The 16402-nt window shown below is 54.3% G+C and overlaps 1 protein-coding gene across 13 annotated transcripts in view; it reads right to left on the reverse strand.

Annotated features, from left to right (window-relative positions):
• Nucleotides 1–16402, reverse strand: part of LOC136371211 (microtubule-actin cross-linking factor 1-like) — a 136276-nt gene that overhangs the window by 76347 nt on the left and 43527 nt on the right. For 12 of the 13 annotated variants that reach the window (XM_066335139.1, XM_066335141.1, XM_066335134.1 and 9 more), the window contains 27 exons: nt 15952–16071; nt 15751–15846; nt 15397–15524; nt 15208–15301; nt 14357–14511; nt 13814–14090; nt 13277–13405; nt 12948–13025; nt 12690–12851; nt 12058–12162; nt 11450–11545; nt 11024–11149; nt 8916–9068; nt 8272–8426; nt 7748–7874; nt 7149–7332; nt 6445–6614; nt 6008–6186; nt 5668–5806; nt 5085–5278; nt 4776–4938; nt 4232–4315; nt 4030–4137; nt 3274–3372; nt 3008–3160; nt 2813–2901; nt 2293–2428 (listed from right to left, as the gene is read on the reverse strand). In XM_066335139.1, the coding sequence (XP_066191236.1) occupies nt 2293–2428; nt 2813–2901; nt 3008–3160; nt 3274–3372; nt 4030–4137; nt 4232–4315; nt 4776–4938; nt 5085–5278; nt 5668–5806; nt 6008–6186; nt 6445–6614; nt 7149–7332; nt 7748–7874; nt 8272–8426; nt 8916–9068; nt 11024–11149; nt 11450–11545; nt 12058–12162; nt 12690–12851; nt 12948–13025; nt 13277–13405; nt 13814–14090; nt 14357–14511; nt 15208–15301; nt 15397–15524; nt 15751–15846; nt 15952–16071 (3699 nt within the window). Of the gene's footprint in view, nt 1–2292; nt 2429–2812; nt 2902–3007; nt 3161–3273; nt 3373–3765; nt 3875–4029; nt 4138–4231; nt 4316–4775; nt 4939–5084; nt 5279–5667; nt 5807–6007; nt 6187–6444; nt 6615–7148; nt 7333–7747; nt 7875–8271; nt 8427–8915; nt 9069–11023; nt 11150–11449; nt 11546–12057; nt 12163–12689; nt 12852–12947; nt 13026–13276; nt 13406–13813; nt 14091–14356; nt 14512–15207; nt 15302–15396; nt 15525–15750; nt 15847–15951; nt 16072–16402 lie in introns of those variants that run through there. The other variant, XM_066335138.1, reaches the window with a different exon arrangement.

Here is a 16402-nt window from a genome sequence, read left to right on the forward strand (position 1 = left end):
GGAACACCACAGAGCCGTGGAGCAGCTCCCAGCCATGCATCAGGGCAGGAGCAGGACAGCTCCCCAGGCAGGACCACGGCCCCTGCTCTGCCCATTCCAGCACCTCCAAGTTGCTCCTCAGACAGGGCCAGGGGAGAAATGGAACAAGCTGGAGGTTCCAGCATGGGAACAGTGACAGACTGGGACCACAACAACTACTGTGGCGTTTTTTTGGAGGGGCTTTTCTTGCTGCTATCTCCACAGGGAGGGTAAACAGTTAGGTGATAAAAGAGTGTCTTTGTTTCCTCTTTGGACGTTTGGGTTTCTCCCAGTGTCACTGGTTGGGTACAAGGCTGGCCCAAGCACTCCAAGATTTCTGTGGGGATAGCAAGGAGGGAATCAGGACTATGCAATCAATTCCTTTTGCATCCCAACACCCTGGCTGCGGGGACAGGAGGAACCTTCTGGGACAACCTAAGCTCTCCACCACCATCACCAGACCCTGACGTGCATACTCAGAGATGAACAAGCCGTGGAAAGACAGAGAAGAGAGGGAAAGGCAGGAAAGAAAAAGAGAGAGATAAAAAAAAAGGAGATGGATGGGAGAGAGGGGAGTAAAAGGCTTTTACTTACCGACTCGCAGGGTGTGCCTTGAGCAGTTAAAGACAGAGCCTTATGGAGCAGTTCAGCCGTATCACACACAGTGTAAAGCTTGGGGTTAGCGTCCAGCATGCGACTGTTTTGTTTTGCAAAAAGAACCCCACCACACACAGGTCTCCGTCCTCTTTCCCTTTTGTGTGTTTGGTTTGTTTAAATCCCAGGGGGGGTTAGTTAAACTTGTAAGCAAGGATGTCAGTTAATCTTAAAAACAGTTGACATGAAACACAAAACCGTACAGGGACACATCATGCTCAATTTAGCGCGTTCTGCTTCGCAAATTTTTTTTTTTTTTTTGGTCTTTTGTAACTTCTTTCTGACAGTTGGATGCTTCCAGCAAGCAAATGTTAAAGAGTTCTTCATGCTCCCTCTACAGTGAGGCAACGGCTCCGCAGCAGAGCTGCAGGGATGGTTTTGCAGACGGGGATTTGAGGTGAAGCCCCACTGCCATCTCTTGTTTTGCTGCTTGGGCTTCATCGAGTGTGTGAGTGAAAACTGCTCCAGCCCCAAAGCAGCCTCGTGCTGTACCAAAACAGCTTGACAAGCCCTGGACAAGGCTTTTTGCTCTAAAATCATTTTCCTGACCAAAAGGGAGGAAAAAGGGAAAGGGAAAAAGCATCCATTCCACTGGGAGGCTGCAGCAAATCTGTGATGGCTTAACAAAACAACTTGTCCACTTTTCTGCTGCCAGCACAAGGGCTGAAAGGGCTTGCAATAAAACAAATCATTTCCTGCTCTGAAACACCTGAAATGTGCTCTAAAGCCCAGTTTGGAGTAAAACACCACATATTTAGGTGAAGGCTGGACAGGCAGACCTCAATAAAAAAAGCAGCTCTGCCACCTTCTCCCCATGAGTGGCTTGAACAGGGCTTCACTCACAGACCCGAGGGCCAAAACCTGCGTCTCACAGCCAGATGTGAGCGGGCTGTTGCTTCAGGGTACAGGGAGCCAGCAAGCAAACACACAAAAAAATCCATTGACACATGAATATACACTTAGAGAACACGCACACGTAAATCTGTGAATGACAGCTCGTAACAAGAGGCAATAAGGATGCGCTTCCAGCCCTCCCTACAAGGATGGGGCCTGGTGGATATGAGCAGGGAACAGGTCCTGAAGGTCTCCCAGGTCAGCTGAGGGGCTGGAAAATGCAGTTGGCTTCCACAAGGAAGAGCTACTTGGTTTGGCCACCGCTGAGAAAAACCCTTGGCCAGACCCTGAGATGCCTGAGGCCACGTGAGCCCCACCTTCCTGCACCTCTGCCCTCCTGGGATTGAGCCCTCTGAGGTTTGCAGCCCTCAGAGGACAGGGATTTCCTCAAGGGGACCATTTCCAGGGCAGAATTCCATCTGCCACCCTGCCCACCAAGCACAAAGGAGCCAACCCTGGCGCAGAGGGCAGAGCCCTGATGGGAACCAAAGGACAACTCTCCAGTGGACCTGGAAGGCAGCAGGAAAACAGCTCCTGCTTGGCCTCCAGGGACCACCAGACGCTTTGGGCGATGCCCAAAATGGATGGAAGACAAGGGAGGGCAACCACGTGCAAGTAAGAGGCTGTGAGTGGCCAGTGGCCACGAGACACACAACAAAATGAAACCTTTTCCACGCCCTGAGGAGTGAAGGTGAGGAGTGAGCAGGGCTGAGCAGGGAGCAGTACCTTGTGCTCTGTCTCCTGGGCCAGCTGGCTCTGGAGCTGTTGGAGCTGCTCCGTGGAATTGCTGCAGAGAGCCTGGTAGGTTTCCTTCAGAGCACCAATCTGAGCAGAAATTTGGTCCTTTTCTGGTTGGGAAAGCCTGCAAGGGGAAGGGGAAATATCTCAGGATACTGCCTGAACCAGCTCCACGGAATTACCACGTTCTTCTAGTGAAGGAAAAGGCCAAATCCATCATGAATCCCTTCCTCTCCTTGCCCAGCTCAGCTCAAACCTGCCAGGAGAACTGAGCAAAGGCTGAGCTGCACAGTAACTGTCAAAACACCAAATATATGGGGCTGCATGTCAATTAAAGAGGATTAACATTGTTCCACAGCACTAACAGGTTGCACATTTCACAGATCTCACTGCAGGCAATAAAGAAGACAACTGTTGTGTGCAGCTCATTTTTTTTATGAGTCAGGCACTGGATCCCAGGGATCCACCAGCTCTAAGGAATCATCTCCAGCCCCTGGATCACACTCACTTGTGGCTGTGTTTTGCCAGGAAGATTTGGGAAGTTTTGATGGCCTCAGACACCTGCTCCTTTTTTGCAGTCAGCTCGTCATTCAAGGCCTGGAAAAAAAAAATAAAATAAAAAAAGAAAGAAATCAGCTTAATGCAGCCTTGAAAAAAAGAGCAGAAGTTAAACCTCAGTGTCTCGGTGTCACTCCTGCTTTACCTGCTGCTCTGAGATGGATTTCTCGATGTCTCCCAGCTCTCTGCTCCCAGCAGCAGCTGTCCTGCCCTGCACACTCTGCTTCAAGCCCAGGGCCCAGCCCAGGAGCTCCTTCACCTTATCCACGTGCTCCTGCTTTTCCTCCTCCACCACTTTCTGCAAACAGAGGGGGAAGCAGGAAGACAACCACGTCAAAAGGGACCTCCAAAGGGGGAGCAACAGGCAGGGGGAATTTGGGGACAGAGCCCAGGCGTGTCCCACGGCCTCACCTCCTCCTCCTCCAGCCGCCGCAGCGCGTCGCTGATGTACTTCACGTGCTGGGTGGTCAGTGTCACCAGGGCCGTGTAACGAGTCCTCAAATCCATGAACTGCCAAGGCAGAGAGGGGAAAACAGAGGGGAAAAGGCGCATCAATCCTGCTGCAGGATCCAGAGTGTCACCCTTCACAGGACATGACACGGATGAGGCACCTCCGGCTTGGGAACGCCCCGAGAGGTGCCTGGCACATCTGGGATGGCACCAATGGAATGCAGCAGGTCTGCTGGGGAGGGTGGTGGCCACACAAGGCATGCTGCACGACACTGGAGCAAAGGGAGACTCCGGCCACGGACACTGGGGCGGATGCTCAGCTCTTTTAAGGAAGGGCTACCGGCATCTTTAATATCCATACACAGAGCAGACAGGACCTCGGGGCCCTCCTAAAGGGGGTCTCATCCCAAAGATGCACACACAGCAACACTGCATGGTGCTCTGGTTATTTACCTCGCCGAGGCTGAAGGGCTGAGCCGACCCCGTTGGATTTGACCCAGGGGTTCCCAGGAGTCTAGGTATGGCATACCTGGTGCTTAGGGCACTAAGCCATCCTCTCTGGCTATTGGAAAAAACAGCGAGGGTGGAAACTTTATTCATACAAGAGAGTTCAGCAGAAAGGAGCTCATTTCACAGAGGCTGCTGGGTGGTTTTGCTGGGCGTTGGAAGAACCCCTCCCCTGAAATTTCCCCCTGCTGAACTTAGCTGGGCTCCTACCTCCTGGGTGATGGCATCTGAGGAGGAGAGCATCCTCCGGCGCTTCATGGGGGACTTCTGCTGCGACTCCACGAAGGCCCTGTAGGTCATCAGCTGCAGCTCATAGTCCTGCAAAGGTGGGGAGAGGTGGAGCTTGTGAGATCTGCAGACTCTGATGAGGCTGCTCCTGCCCAGCCCACCCTACCCAGGGGGGGATCTGTACCTTGACGGCGGCCGAGTACTGCTGGGAGAATTTCTGACACTGGTCCAGCTTGGCTTGGTTTTTCTCAATTTCTGCAGCCAAAGCCTTCAAGGAAATTCAAAGCAAAAATTGTTGTCAGAACAGGTCGGCTGAGCTGTTGCCCAGAGAAGCTGTGGATGCCCCAACCCTGGAAGTGTTCAAGGCCAGGCTGGACTTGGAGAAACCTGGTGGAAGGTGTCCCTGCCTTTGGCAGGAGGATGGAAACAAGATGACCTTGGAGACCCCTTCCAACCCAGCCTTTCTGGGATTCTATGACAGCAGCTGTGGGGACATGAGCAGAATTCTGGTTCACATCCCTGTGCTTTTGGGTAAAATCTTTACCCTCTCCAATTTTTTATGCAAGACCTCATCTGCACCCTCGGGTCAAGCAGAGTTCCTCCACTTCCCAGACACCCAGCTCAGGCCTGCAGCCTCTTCCCTGCTGCTTTTCATATTTCCAAGCTCAAAGATGAACAGAAGTGACACGGTCACGGCAGCAAGGAGACATCACGAGGTCCTGCCTCACCGTTTGCTGGCTGAGCTGCTCCGACAGCACCCGGCTGTCCTCAGCCTGGCCAGGCTTCATCAGCTCCTGCTGGGCTGTGATCTCCTCGATCCACTGGATCAGGGCGCTGTGGCACTGCCGGTAATCACTCAGCACCTCCTGGATGCTCTCCAGCTCCGTGTGGCTGAGAGAAAACCACGACAGGTTAAGAGGAGAGGGGTGAAAAAGCCACCAGTGGGGAATCCCAGGCAGAAAAATCTCAGCGTGACCCAAGCTCTGAGCTGAAGGATGGGAGTAAATCTGGGAGAAGAGGCAGGGGGGGTCTCTCACCGGGTCTCGATTTGGGTGCAGACTCGCTGCCAGCGATCCCACAGCTGGGTCCCTTTCTCCTGGAAGCGCTCCAGGTCGATGCTGCGCTCCTGCCTCAGCCTGAACAGCTGCTCCCCCACCTCCTTGGCCTTGGCCATCTCCTCCTCCAGCGTGGAGAACACGGAGCCCTTGTCCTTCACCTCCCCCAGCCATTGCTGCAAAAGGAGACAGCACAGGGTCAGTGTCACTGAAAGAACAAGGGGCCACGTCGGAGATGTCCTCCCACCCAGAGGTGACAAAGCTGTGAAGGTGTTAATGGGTTTATTTTCCCACTCTCCTTAACCTGCAGAAGAACTGGGAGGTTATAGGAGGTGTAGAATGAAGGGGAACATGCTCCCAGGTCACGTTGGTTCAGGCCCTGTCCTGCAGCAGCAGACAGAGCACAAGGCACAGCACCTCCTCCACACTTACAAAGCCATCAGGGCTCTCACACCAGCAGCACAAAACCCTCTCAAACTCATTAAGACAAGAAAAACGTCCCACAGTCCAAACTCAGCAGAAAAAAACAGGGAAGGGTGCTGCTTGACAAACCAACAGCACCAACCTGCAACGCCGTCCTGTGAGTCTGAATGGCTGCCAGGTCAGCAGGAACAGCCTCCTCCTGGCTCAGCTTCACCTCGTAGCCTTTGACCAGGGATTCTGCCCCTTGGGTGTTGCGGATAATGACATCAACCGTCTTCAACCTGCCAAGTCAAACACAGGCAGCACGGTGACATCCCAGATGTGGCACAGATCTGGAGGCTGCAGATCCTCCTGCGTGCAGTTACATCAGCTGGATTCAGTCACATCCAGCACAAAGCGTCTCGGAGGGACAAAATAATGGCTTCAGTGAACTGGGAACACTCAGAAGGGTATTTGGGAACAAGAGGCACATCCTAACTCACTTTTCCAGGTAGATGGAAGACAGCCCATGCGTCTGCTCCATCTTGTTCACCACCAAGTCCAGCTCTGAGCGCAGGTGGGGCGTGCTGGGCCCTGCAGGAGCTTTCTCCAGGAAGCTGTAGCACCTCTCGGACACAACCCGGAGCTCCGACTGCAGCTGCTGCAGATCCTCCTGCGTGCGCTGCAGAGAGAGGGAGACAAAATGAAAGCAGAGCCCAAACAGGCAGGGAAAAGGCAGGAATCGCCCTTGGCAAAGGAGCTGGAAGGAAACGAAGCAAGGAGCCCATCTGCCGAGGTTCCCCGCTGCCTTCTGCGCAGCGAGATTCCCTCCAACCCCACACAGCCCTTCTCCCACGCGGAGGAGCCGCAGCTATTTTTTGGGGGTGTGTGTGTGTCCATCCCAGCCCTGCCCTGCCCAGCTGCCAGCAGCAGGCCTGACCTCCTGCTCTGCCATGCGGATGGCGTTCTCCTGGATGGTGTCACCGTCTGCCCGGGCGCTGCTCGGGCTCTGGATGCGGCTCACGAGCCTGTGCTCACACTCCTCCAGGCGCAGGCGGATGTTCTTCAGCTCCGACAGGTACGTCCTGGCAACGGTCTCATCCTTGTCCTCTGCAGGCCAGAGACACACACAACAGCAGCTCAAGCACCACTGGGTGGTATCTGTCCCAAACTGGACCTGTTGGGATCCCCCAAGCCCAGCACAGCTTTGTGCTGACACCAGGATCCCTGCTCAGGTGGAGAACACGTTAATTAAATCATCTCCTTCTGGAAATGAGTCCAGCCACAGGGATCTTCACTGGAGTCATAAGTCCTAGTGGGACTCGCTGTGTCACAAGTGCCACCACCACTGTGAGGTGTATTTTCCCAAAGACTAAATTGCAGGAAGAGCTCCTTGCTTGGAATGCATCCCCATTGCCAACGCTACGAGGGGAAGAGGACAAGAGGCTGAAGCCAAGACTCTGCAGGAATAGTGCTGGAGTAGGGCCGAGCCCTTGGATGGATAGATGGAGAAATAAGCAGAGCAGCTGCTGACACCATCAACCAGCTAGCTCAGGAAAAGAAGAACAAGAAGCCGTCCCATAAACCCTTTGTTTATGAGTTCCCACAGCTCCTGGTTAAGCCATCAGGCCCTTTGAAGCTCACCGTTCTCCATGGACTCCAGCAGCTGCCGGATGTGTTCCTTGGAAGACTCCACTTCCTCCTCCAGGCGCAGCCGGTCCGACACGGAGAAGAGCTCCGAGTCTCTGCTGTCCTGCAGGAAATCCTCGTAGTGGGCCTGGAGGCTCTTCAGGGCTTGCTGACACTCCCCTTGAGCCAAGGATCTGAGCTGTGAGTGGAAAAAACGGCACATCCAAACATCAGGAATAACTTCCTGCACGCCAGCTGAACCGCCTTCATTTGCCCAAGGAGAGGGGGAAAGGTAAATCCTTTGTATCAGACCCGTGCTCACTCCCTAATGAAATGCTCAATCCACAATCTCTCAGCAGCAGCAAACTCCTGATGCCCTTTTTACTGGGAAAAGCTGCGTTCCTTTTGCACAGCACCCCCAAACTCAGGTTTTCAAGGTGTAAATTGTTCCCCTTTTCCTTTGCTGTGGCCCTTTCCAAGGTGTGCACTGTCCCAGGTGTAAAGACCCTTGGCTTCCCCAGTCTTGCACTCTCTGCTTTTCCCCTCTCTTTGGCCAAACAGAGAAGCCTGGAGAGCAGCACAAGCCCAGAACCAGGCAGAGAACTCCTCTGTACCTTTTCCACGCTGAAGCTCTGCACCAGGGCTATGTCCTTACGCAGGTAATTCCAGGAGATGAGGCTCTTTGTGTTCATGTGGAGCTGGTGCCAGAGAGCCATCACTTTCTGGTACAGCTGCTCCACCCTGCAAGGGGAAGGAGAGGATCCATCAGCCCTGGATCTGCCCAGCAAACCCAGCCCTGACCCCGTTAATCCTCCAGCCATCACTGCCAGACAGCAGCCCATCAATCCAGAGATCCCAGTCTGGCAGCACGCAGGGAGTGATGCTCATGCTGCTCAGTGCCAGAGATCCCTGGGGGGATCCCTCCTCCCAAATTGTCTTTTTTTTTTTTTTTTTTTCGTTTTGCAACCTACTGCAGCAGTCTACTGCAATGGAGTTTGCAGCTGTAGGAGCATGAGGAATTCCTTTCCTCACCATAAACCACTTCCACACCATCATCCTCACTCTTTTCCCATTCCCACCCCAAATCTGTCCCCTCCCATGCCACCACCCCATCTCTCTGTGACTGCCACCAAGTTACCTGTTGGCCATCTCGATGGCCTCTTTGTTGGGTGGGGGGATCAGGAAGCAGACAGAAGGCACCATGGCCTCATTCCCCGTGGGGCTGATCACCTTCCACTTGGTCCTCTGGGAATTGTCCTCCAGGACGCACTCGTCGTTCCTGCAGATGGTGATCTGCAAGAGCAACACCACCAGGAGCCCATCAGAAACCAGCAGCAGGGCCCTGCACGCCTGTCCCTGCTGCCAGCTCCTCTCCTGGGGACGAGCCAGCTCCCAAAAATACACAGATGGATGTGTTTTAATCAAGCAGCAGCCTGGAATGGTGCCAAGCAGTGCGGCACGCTCGTGCCGGGAGAGGAAGGGACAAGGAAGTTACAGAGAGTTGGCTGCCACCCACGTGCTTGTTTGGCTGAAGCTGATGGAGCCTGTCCTCCTTGGAAGGGGAAAGGACTCCAGCTCCCACCCAGAATAAATCTGAGACATGGAAATCCACTCCAGGAAAAACATCCCTGCTGTTTTCCCTCTGTCTTCCCACCCCGCTCCTGCTTTCCCTTGACAGATCCCACGGCGCTCCTCCTAAACCACTGTCACTCCCCCTGCCTCGTCCCTTGTCCCTGCCTTCCCTTTCCAAGTGCCACCAACACCCTGGCAGCCGTCCCTCACCTCGATCTGCCTGTAGTCACAGACAGCCTTGATGGGGATGGTGCTCTTCACGGCGTGCTCGGGGTTCCTGGGCCGCAGCTGGACGATGGATTTGGATCGTCCCACCAGGCTGGCAACAGAGCTCTTGGACTGGATGAGCTGCTCCTTCTCATCCTGGCAGGGAGAAGGAGGATGGGTTGCTCAAGGATGGTGAGGGGAGGTCTCTCCCGGGGATCTTGGCTCTTCCCCCCACCCCAATTCTGGCCTGGAAGGGCTGAGCAAACACATCAGGAGGGTCCTGCTGCCCTGGCAGGGTGGGGAGAGGGCTCAGGAGATGGGATGAGAGGGAGGACGGACGTCACTGCTACTCCCACTGCCCTGCAAAGCCACATGCACACCTCTGGCTCTCTGGCTGGAAGGACAAGAAAATGTTTTCTTTCAAAAGCACAAAAAAAAAAAAAAAAAAAAAAGAATGCAACATCCACCAAAATAAAATCCCAGGAGCTGTGAGGGGCTGAGAGCAGGAGAATATCCAGCCCAAAGCTGGGGATTTTAGCTGCCTGCAGGAGAGCCCAGGGAAGCATGCTCCTTCCTCTAAAGCAAAGGATGAAGGGGTGTTTAAACCAATGGCTGGAATGGGAGATGATGAATTATGGGGATAAAACATCTCAGGAGAAAGGGGCTTGGGGTGGAGTGACCACACAGGCCTCTGGCTTTGGGGAGAAATCTGCCAGCTGGAGGTAACTGATCCCTACAAATCCCTGCTGGGTTTGGTGACGGGACCAACCCGGGCTGGGGGAATGGTGCAAAGCTCCCCTGGAACAGCCTCTGGCACGGGTGGAGACTTGTGCAGATCACAACACTGGCAGAGCTCGTGGGATTAGTGACAGCTCAGCTGGCTGTGGCAAAGGTTTCAAAAAAAAAAAAAAAAAAAAAAAAAAAAAGGGATCCCAGAAAACCAGAAAAGGTTCTCCCTCATGCTCGGTACTCTGGGGTTGGTTAGTGTGCTACGACAGTGGAGGAGAATTTAATGGTTATAAAAGAAAATAAAGAAAAGAAAATAAAAGAATAAATGATTAAATAAACTACCTGTGCCTGTCCCAGGGAGCATGATTGGAAGAAATACAACTTTAACTTATTAGGTAAGAAAGAGTAATATAGCTGAGCTCAGGAGGGGGCTGCCCCAGTCCTGGGTTTGTGGCCACTCTCTGGCTGCCAGGAACAGCCTCTCCCACCCCAGATGGCACCTGCCAGACTCCTGATGTTCCAGAGCTCCCAAACACAGACCCAGGAGCCAGGCTGGCTGCTCCATGTCCTGGCAGCACCACAGACAGCCCAGAAGAACCCCAAGACTGTGACAGAGAGGATGGGGGAGCCCCCAGGCCTCCAGGAGAGAAGACAGTGCTGATGCACCCATCACCCCCAGTAAGGGCACCCCAGAGCCGCTGGGGACACCCTGCTAAGAGCCAAGTGACCACCTGCCTCCACACACTCAGTGTCACCTCCTGACCCTGCCAGCACAGCCCAAATCCTCCCCTGGCCCTGGTGTCAAACACCAGCTGATGCTTTGCTCCTCGGGGGTTGTTTTGAGGTTGGTTTTTTTTCAGGCCAAATCAGGCAAGAAGGTGACAGTGCCACGGCCTGGGCTCTGCTCTGCTCAGCCAAGCCACGTGTTCAGAGATCAGCCAGGCTGCCCTGGCTCTCCCCCATCCAGCAGGATGGATTAACACAGGGATTTGGGCTGGATAAAGAGCAGGCATTTCTCCATCAAGTCCAAAGCAGAGCCAGGAGCATCCTACAGGCGCTGCCTTTGTCAGCAGGACTCCAGCAGGATGGGCACGGCAGGGGCAGAAGGAGCTCACACGACAGGCTGTGACCTTGCACAAACAGCACAGGCTGCCTGCTCCTCACCCTGAGGACACACAGAGAGGTCAGATGGTGCCTCTAAACGACAGTGACCAACTCCAGCCACACCACAGCGTGCAGCCCCATCCAGGGAAAGGATGGGAAAGGTAGAAAACAAACCACATCCCACCGAACCGTGGGGATGAAGAGCCCTGGGGAAGCAAGAGGCGCCCCAGGCAACGCTGCAGGACCAGAGCAGGGTGGTGGGGTGTGGGAGAACCCACCATGGAGTCCTGCAGGAGGTCCTCCAGCCGTGTCAGGCTCGTGTTGTGGTCGCAGGAATATTTCCTTTTGATGGAGTCCTGCAGGTTCCGCAGGTACGTCTCCGACTCCCGGGCGTCGCTGAAGAACTGCCAAGGCAAAAAGGGTCACAGGGACCTGGGCAAGCCCCTGGAGCAGCCTAAAAACTGGCAAGGAGCACTCCAAAGGCTCAGCCAGCAGCTCCTGACACTGCTCTGGCTTTAGGGATGCAGAAGATCATCCCACGTGGATGATCTTGATCCCTTTTTTTTCCCCTAGCAATGCCCAGGGAGCAGCTACCAGATATCCCAGAGAAAGCCCAAATCCCTCCTTCCCTTTCCCCCCGCAGTGTGAGGAGCTCATGGAGTGGGATTCAGTGGATGGGACTGAGGGAATTTGGTCCCAAATACCTGGAAATAGGCAGCGTTCTCCTTCACGTGCTGCTCCACGCAGAGGCAGAGCTGCTTGATCCACTGCCACTGAGTGTGCACAGCAGCACTGTAGGCCTGTGGAAAACATGGAAAAGCGGCATTCACAGCCAGGAAGGGAACAGTTAGGACACAAGAGCTGGAGGGAGGGACAGAAATGACCAAAATCTGGCTGCAGCCAGGAGGGTTTGGACACAGGACCCTGTCTCAGTGTCCCCATGTCTCACACGCCCACGATGCCAGAGGCAGGGACAGATTTGCTTTCACCCCATGGAAAAGGTTCCCACAGCCCTTTGCTTCACCACCACAGTGTCCCTGGAAGCCTGGATGACTCCAGGGCAGCCAAGGCCATTCCCTGCATCACCTCACTGCAGGAAAGGCTCATGCCCACGTGTTTGTGTCTTAATTTGAGGTGGGGATTATTTGGGAACGGCCACTCCCCAAAATTAAAAAGCTCTACCACTGCACTCATGTCCTGCCACCACAGAACACTTAATCAGGCACTGTGGGATGGGGCTGGAAGTCTCCCAGTTCCAGCTGAGGTGATTTGAGCCTTGGGAACCCCACAGCTCTCCCAGGTTCCTGCTCACCTCGACGGTTTGCTTGGCTGGGTGGTTCTCCAGGGAGAGCAGCTCAGCCGTGTCCTGGAGGGAACGGAAGATGTCCTGCTTCTCTTCCAGCTCTGCTGTCAGCTCCTGCAGGAGGAGAAGTCCAAATCTCAGCTCTGGGATCTCGCCCAGACCACGTGTCCAACTAACACAGTGCGAAAGTTGTAAAGGAAGTCGCAGCGGATTCCAGCACGGCACCACAGCTCCATTCCCAACAGGAATCTGCCTCCTGTGTCCTGAACAGGCTCTGGAAACCTGCCCAGGGACCTCTTCAGCTCCACACAGTGTGATTGGGGAAAGATGGGAATTTGTTTATACTGCTTTAAAAAGGAATCAATCTTCCTCTTTGGCTCAGACTTACTCCCCTCACCCCCTCTTAGTTCGAGATGCCTTGAGCTCCAAACTAATGCTAAAAATACATCTTTTGATGCCTTTTTGATTGCAATTCAATTGAACACACACTTCCATTTCGCTTTCTGCTCTGGGGAGAGCTTCCATCAGCTCTGTTCAAGAGCAACAAGCTCAGTGAGCTGGGAGGGAACATCCAGCCTCAGGAATTTGGGTCTGTTGGGAGCTGAGGGATCAAAAGCAGCACCTGCCCTCCCAGCACTCACCGAGAAGTAATTCTTCTTGGCTGCAATGTTGGGGTTGTTGTCACTCCAGTCATAGGCCAGTTCCTCCTCCTCTTTCTCATTCAGCCAGATCAGCTCAGCAGTGGCCCGGGACACAAATCCATGCAAGCTCTGGAGGTGCCTCAGCCTGAAGCTCGAGGTTTCCTGCACACAAAGAATTATTTATTATTCCTCCTCCCTGCTCTGATGGGTTTTTTTCCCCTCTCCCCAGCCTTGGGGCAGTGCTGGGAGCCCACTCACCATCAGTTTGCAGTACTGAGTCTCCAGCTTGCCCAGTGTCTCCGTGTAGCTGGCACGGAAATTCGCAGACATTTTACCCTGGAGGATGAGAAATGCTCCTGTCACCCACCACGGGGCAGCATCACTCAGAACCCCATCCCCAAATCTTCCTCCACACCTCCTCCACTGCGAGGAAGAGGAGGTGGAGAGGATGGCTCAGGGCAGCACTGCATCAGCTCAGAAGCTCCATCTTTTAAAAACCACCTCTGTCCCAGGAATGTGACCCACAAGAGCTGATCCCAACGCCCTCAGCCCCCACGTGGGGCCATGCCCCATGTCCCCCACCATACCTCATACATCCTGGCCTCCTTCACGCTGGAGCCCAGGTCCTCCACGCTGGTGTGGACGTGCCTCTGGGTCTCCAGCTGGGATTCCACACTGGGCAGGTCAGTGCCCCACTCTGCCCGCTCCAGCCTCATCTGAAAACAAGAGGCTCAGGTCAGCACTGCTCATTCTCCCCTCAAAGGGACACCAGGAATCCTCCCAGGTCACCCCAGAGGGAACAAACACCTCCCAGTTCCTGCTAGGAGATCCTAAGCCAGTGCTCCAGCATTGAATATTTCTGGGACAGCCTACACAAGTTTCCCACCCACGTAAGACCAAGTGGCTGCATCAGCACAGATTTGCTTCCAGCTTTGAAAGGCTCCTCTGATCCCCACTGGCCGGCAGGACCACAAGAGAGAAAACCCAGCTCCAGACAGAAGCTTCAGATCTCCAAAAACTACAAACCATCAAAGCAACTCTTCACAGATAAAGGCAGGAAAAGGCCTGGGGCAGCTTCCCACATCAGTCTGAGCACAAGGCAGGAGGTTTGGCCCAGCACTCACCTGCATCTCCTCCACCCAGGACAGCAGCTCGTAGACGAAGCGGAGGCTGCCTTCATCTTCAGAGGAGGAGATGGCCACCAGCTCTGTCCTGGTCATTGGCTTCCTGAACCAGGAGGCCGAGGAGGTGTGGAGCCCTTTGGTCAGGGACTCTCCCTTCAGGTGTGTTGTGCTCAGAGTGGACGTGGGCACCAGCTCCAGGGTGGAGAAGTGACCTTTCCTGTACAGGTTGGTGCACTCCAACCTCAGCGTCACCAGCTCGTCCTGCAGCCTCATGATCCTGGGGAAACAAGCAAGGAGTGGGTAAGGAGATGGACATGTGGCTCCTCTCTTTGCCCCACAGGGAGCCCGGGGAGAGAGGGACAGAAATGACCAAAATCTGGCTGCAGCCAGAAGGGTTTGGACACAGGACCCTGTCTCAGTGTCCCCATGTCTCACACACCCACGATGCCAGAGGCAGGGACAGATTTGCTTTTACCCCATGGAAAAGCTTCCCACAGCCCTTTGCTTCACCACCAGTGTCCCTGGAAGCCTGTCCATGGTCACCTGAACACCAGCTCCTCCAGTTGGTAGTAGTTCTCATCCCGGAGGATCTGCACGTCCACCTGGAGCTGGCGGATGAGCCCCTCACACTCCTGCAGGTACACCACCACGTCGGACTCGTACTGCACGGGCTGGCCTGACTCCAGGTGAGCAGCATCCTGAGGGGACATGGGACACTCAGGGATGAGTCCCCTCAGCCCAGGAGGGGCAGGGAGAACACCACAGCACCCCAATTTAAAGACTGGAAACACCTTTGGATCCAGGAGCTTAACTGGAGCAGAACATGAATCCATCCCCTCACACCACACTGAGGACAACCCCTTTAGAAAAACTTCTGGAGATGACCTGAAAGCTCCCAGGAATAGATGGGATCACCATTTTTAGCTCTCAGCCCTTTCAACCAACATCTCTTTCTCCCACAACAAAGAAAACCTCTTCAGAAACCTCTCCCTACCCAGGGTCTGCTACCGAGTCCTTTCTGCCAGGCAAATAAAATAGATTTTGGCGGTTTCAAGCCTCATTATACAACAAAAAATATTCAATAAATTTCCCCAGAAGTGCTGCTCTCCTCTGCATCAGCACCTCTGCAGCTATCCAGCCTCACTTGCTGTATTCCCAGAGGACAAGACCATTCCCCATCTCCCTGTCCTCAAGGTGATCTGTGCATCACCAAATATCCACCAGCTCCCCTACAGCACCTCTGGGACAGGCTCAAGGGCACAAAACAAAGGAAAACTGTCCAGGGGAACCCATCACCTCAGGCAGAAGAGAGGGGAGGAGATGGGTACAAAAAGAGAGTAGAGAAACAAATAAATCAATAAAATCAGGAGGGGGAAACCCGGGCCCCCACTCACAGCCTGTAGCGTGTTCTTCGCCAGGGTGAGCTTTTCTTCACAGCTCAGAGCACCATTCTGGATTTTGTTAGCGATTTGTAGCAGCAATTCCAGCCTGGAATGACAGAGGGAGATGAGAGAGGAGTTTTGGATGTCCCTCTGGCCAGAGGAAGGAGCAGGGGATGTCCCTGCCATGGGAACAGCACCGACCTCTCCACGGCCGGCCGCAGGAGCTTCTCGCGCTCCAGCATCTCAATGATGAGCTTGCCCCACTCCTCCTCCACATCGTTGGGGTGGTAGCCCTGGGGCAGCTTGATCCGTCCAAATTCGATCCAAACCTGGGGGAAAAACACCAGCAGAACGGAATTTCCCACCTCTCCTTTGAGATTACAGCAAGGGAAGAGGGGCTCTGCCTCCGCTCCTGCAGCGTGCTGCTCGCTGCCTCGCTTATCCTCAGGGTTATTCCCACTTCTCCATTCCAAAATAAACCTGATCTGACCACAGTTTAGTCTTGCTAAAAAAGCACAACGTTCCCAGCCTCTGGGCAGCCACGATGATCCTTACCTCTAGCAGTTTGTAGAGCTCCTCTATCTGTCCTTTTTCCTGCTCTTTCGCTGGGATTTCAGTTTCTTTGAAGTGTATGTACTGGTTATAAAGTGCCTGGGACGAGAAAGGCTCATCAGGAACCACTCTGGGGAATGCCACCACCCATCCCTCAGTGCTGGACACAGGACACCCTGAGGAGACACCTTGTCCAGGACCTACCTTTAGCTCTACAGGGTTCTGGGGGAAGGATTTGTCTGACATGAGTATCGTGTGCTGCTTGATCCACGAGATGAGGGACTCCACACGGGTCTGGTACTCCAGCCACCTCGAATCCACCTCCTGTGGGGTGAGAGTGTCTTTGCAAGCACTGCTGGTGGGCAAATCTCCGTGGGGATAAGGCAGAGCCCAGAGGGCAAACCTCCGTGGGGATAAGGCAGAGCCCAGAGCACAGAGGGAATGAGGTGCCACGGACAAGCTACAGGGTGAATCATGTGCCAGGGCCTTGCTGCTGTGATGCCACCCCAGGTACAGGGAAGAGGAGGATCCTCCTTGCCAGCTGCTCTCTGGCAGCTCAGCTTTTTCCCTGCAGCACCGTGGCCTTACAGACACCCCAGCAGGTCACAGGGCAGACACCACAACGGGGACTTCCTCCCTCTGAGCCTCTTCCCTC

The sequence above is a fragment of the Sylvia atricapilla genome, chromosome 24 (genome assembly GCF_009819655.1).
Source record: "Sylvia atricapilla isolate bSylAtr1 chromosome 24, bSylAtr1.pri, whole genome shotgun sequence".
NCBI classification, from domain to species: Eukaryota; Metazoa; Chordata; class Aves; order Passeriformes; family Sylviidae; genus Sylvia; species Sylvia atricapilla.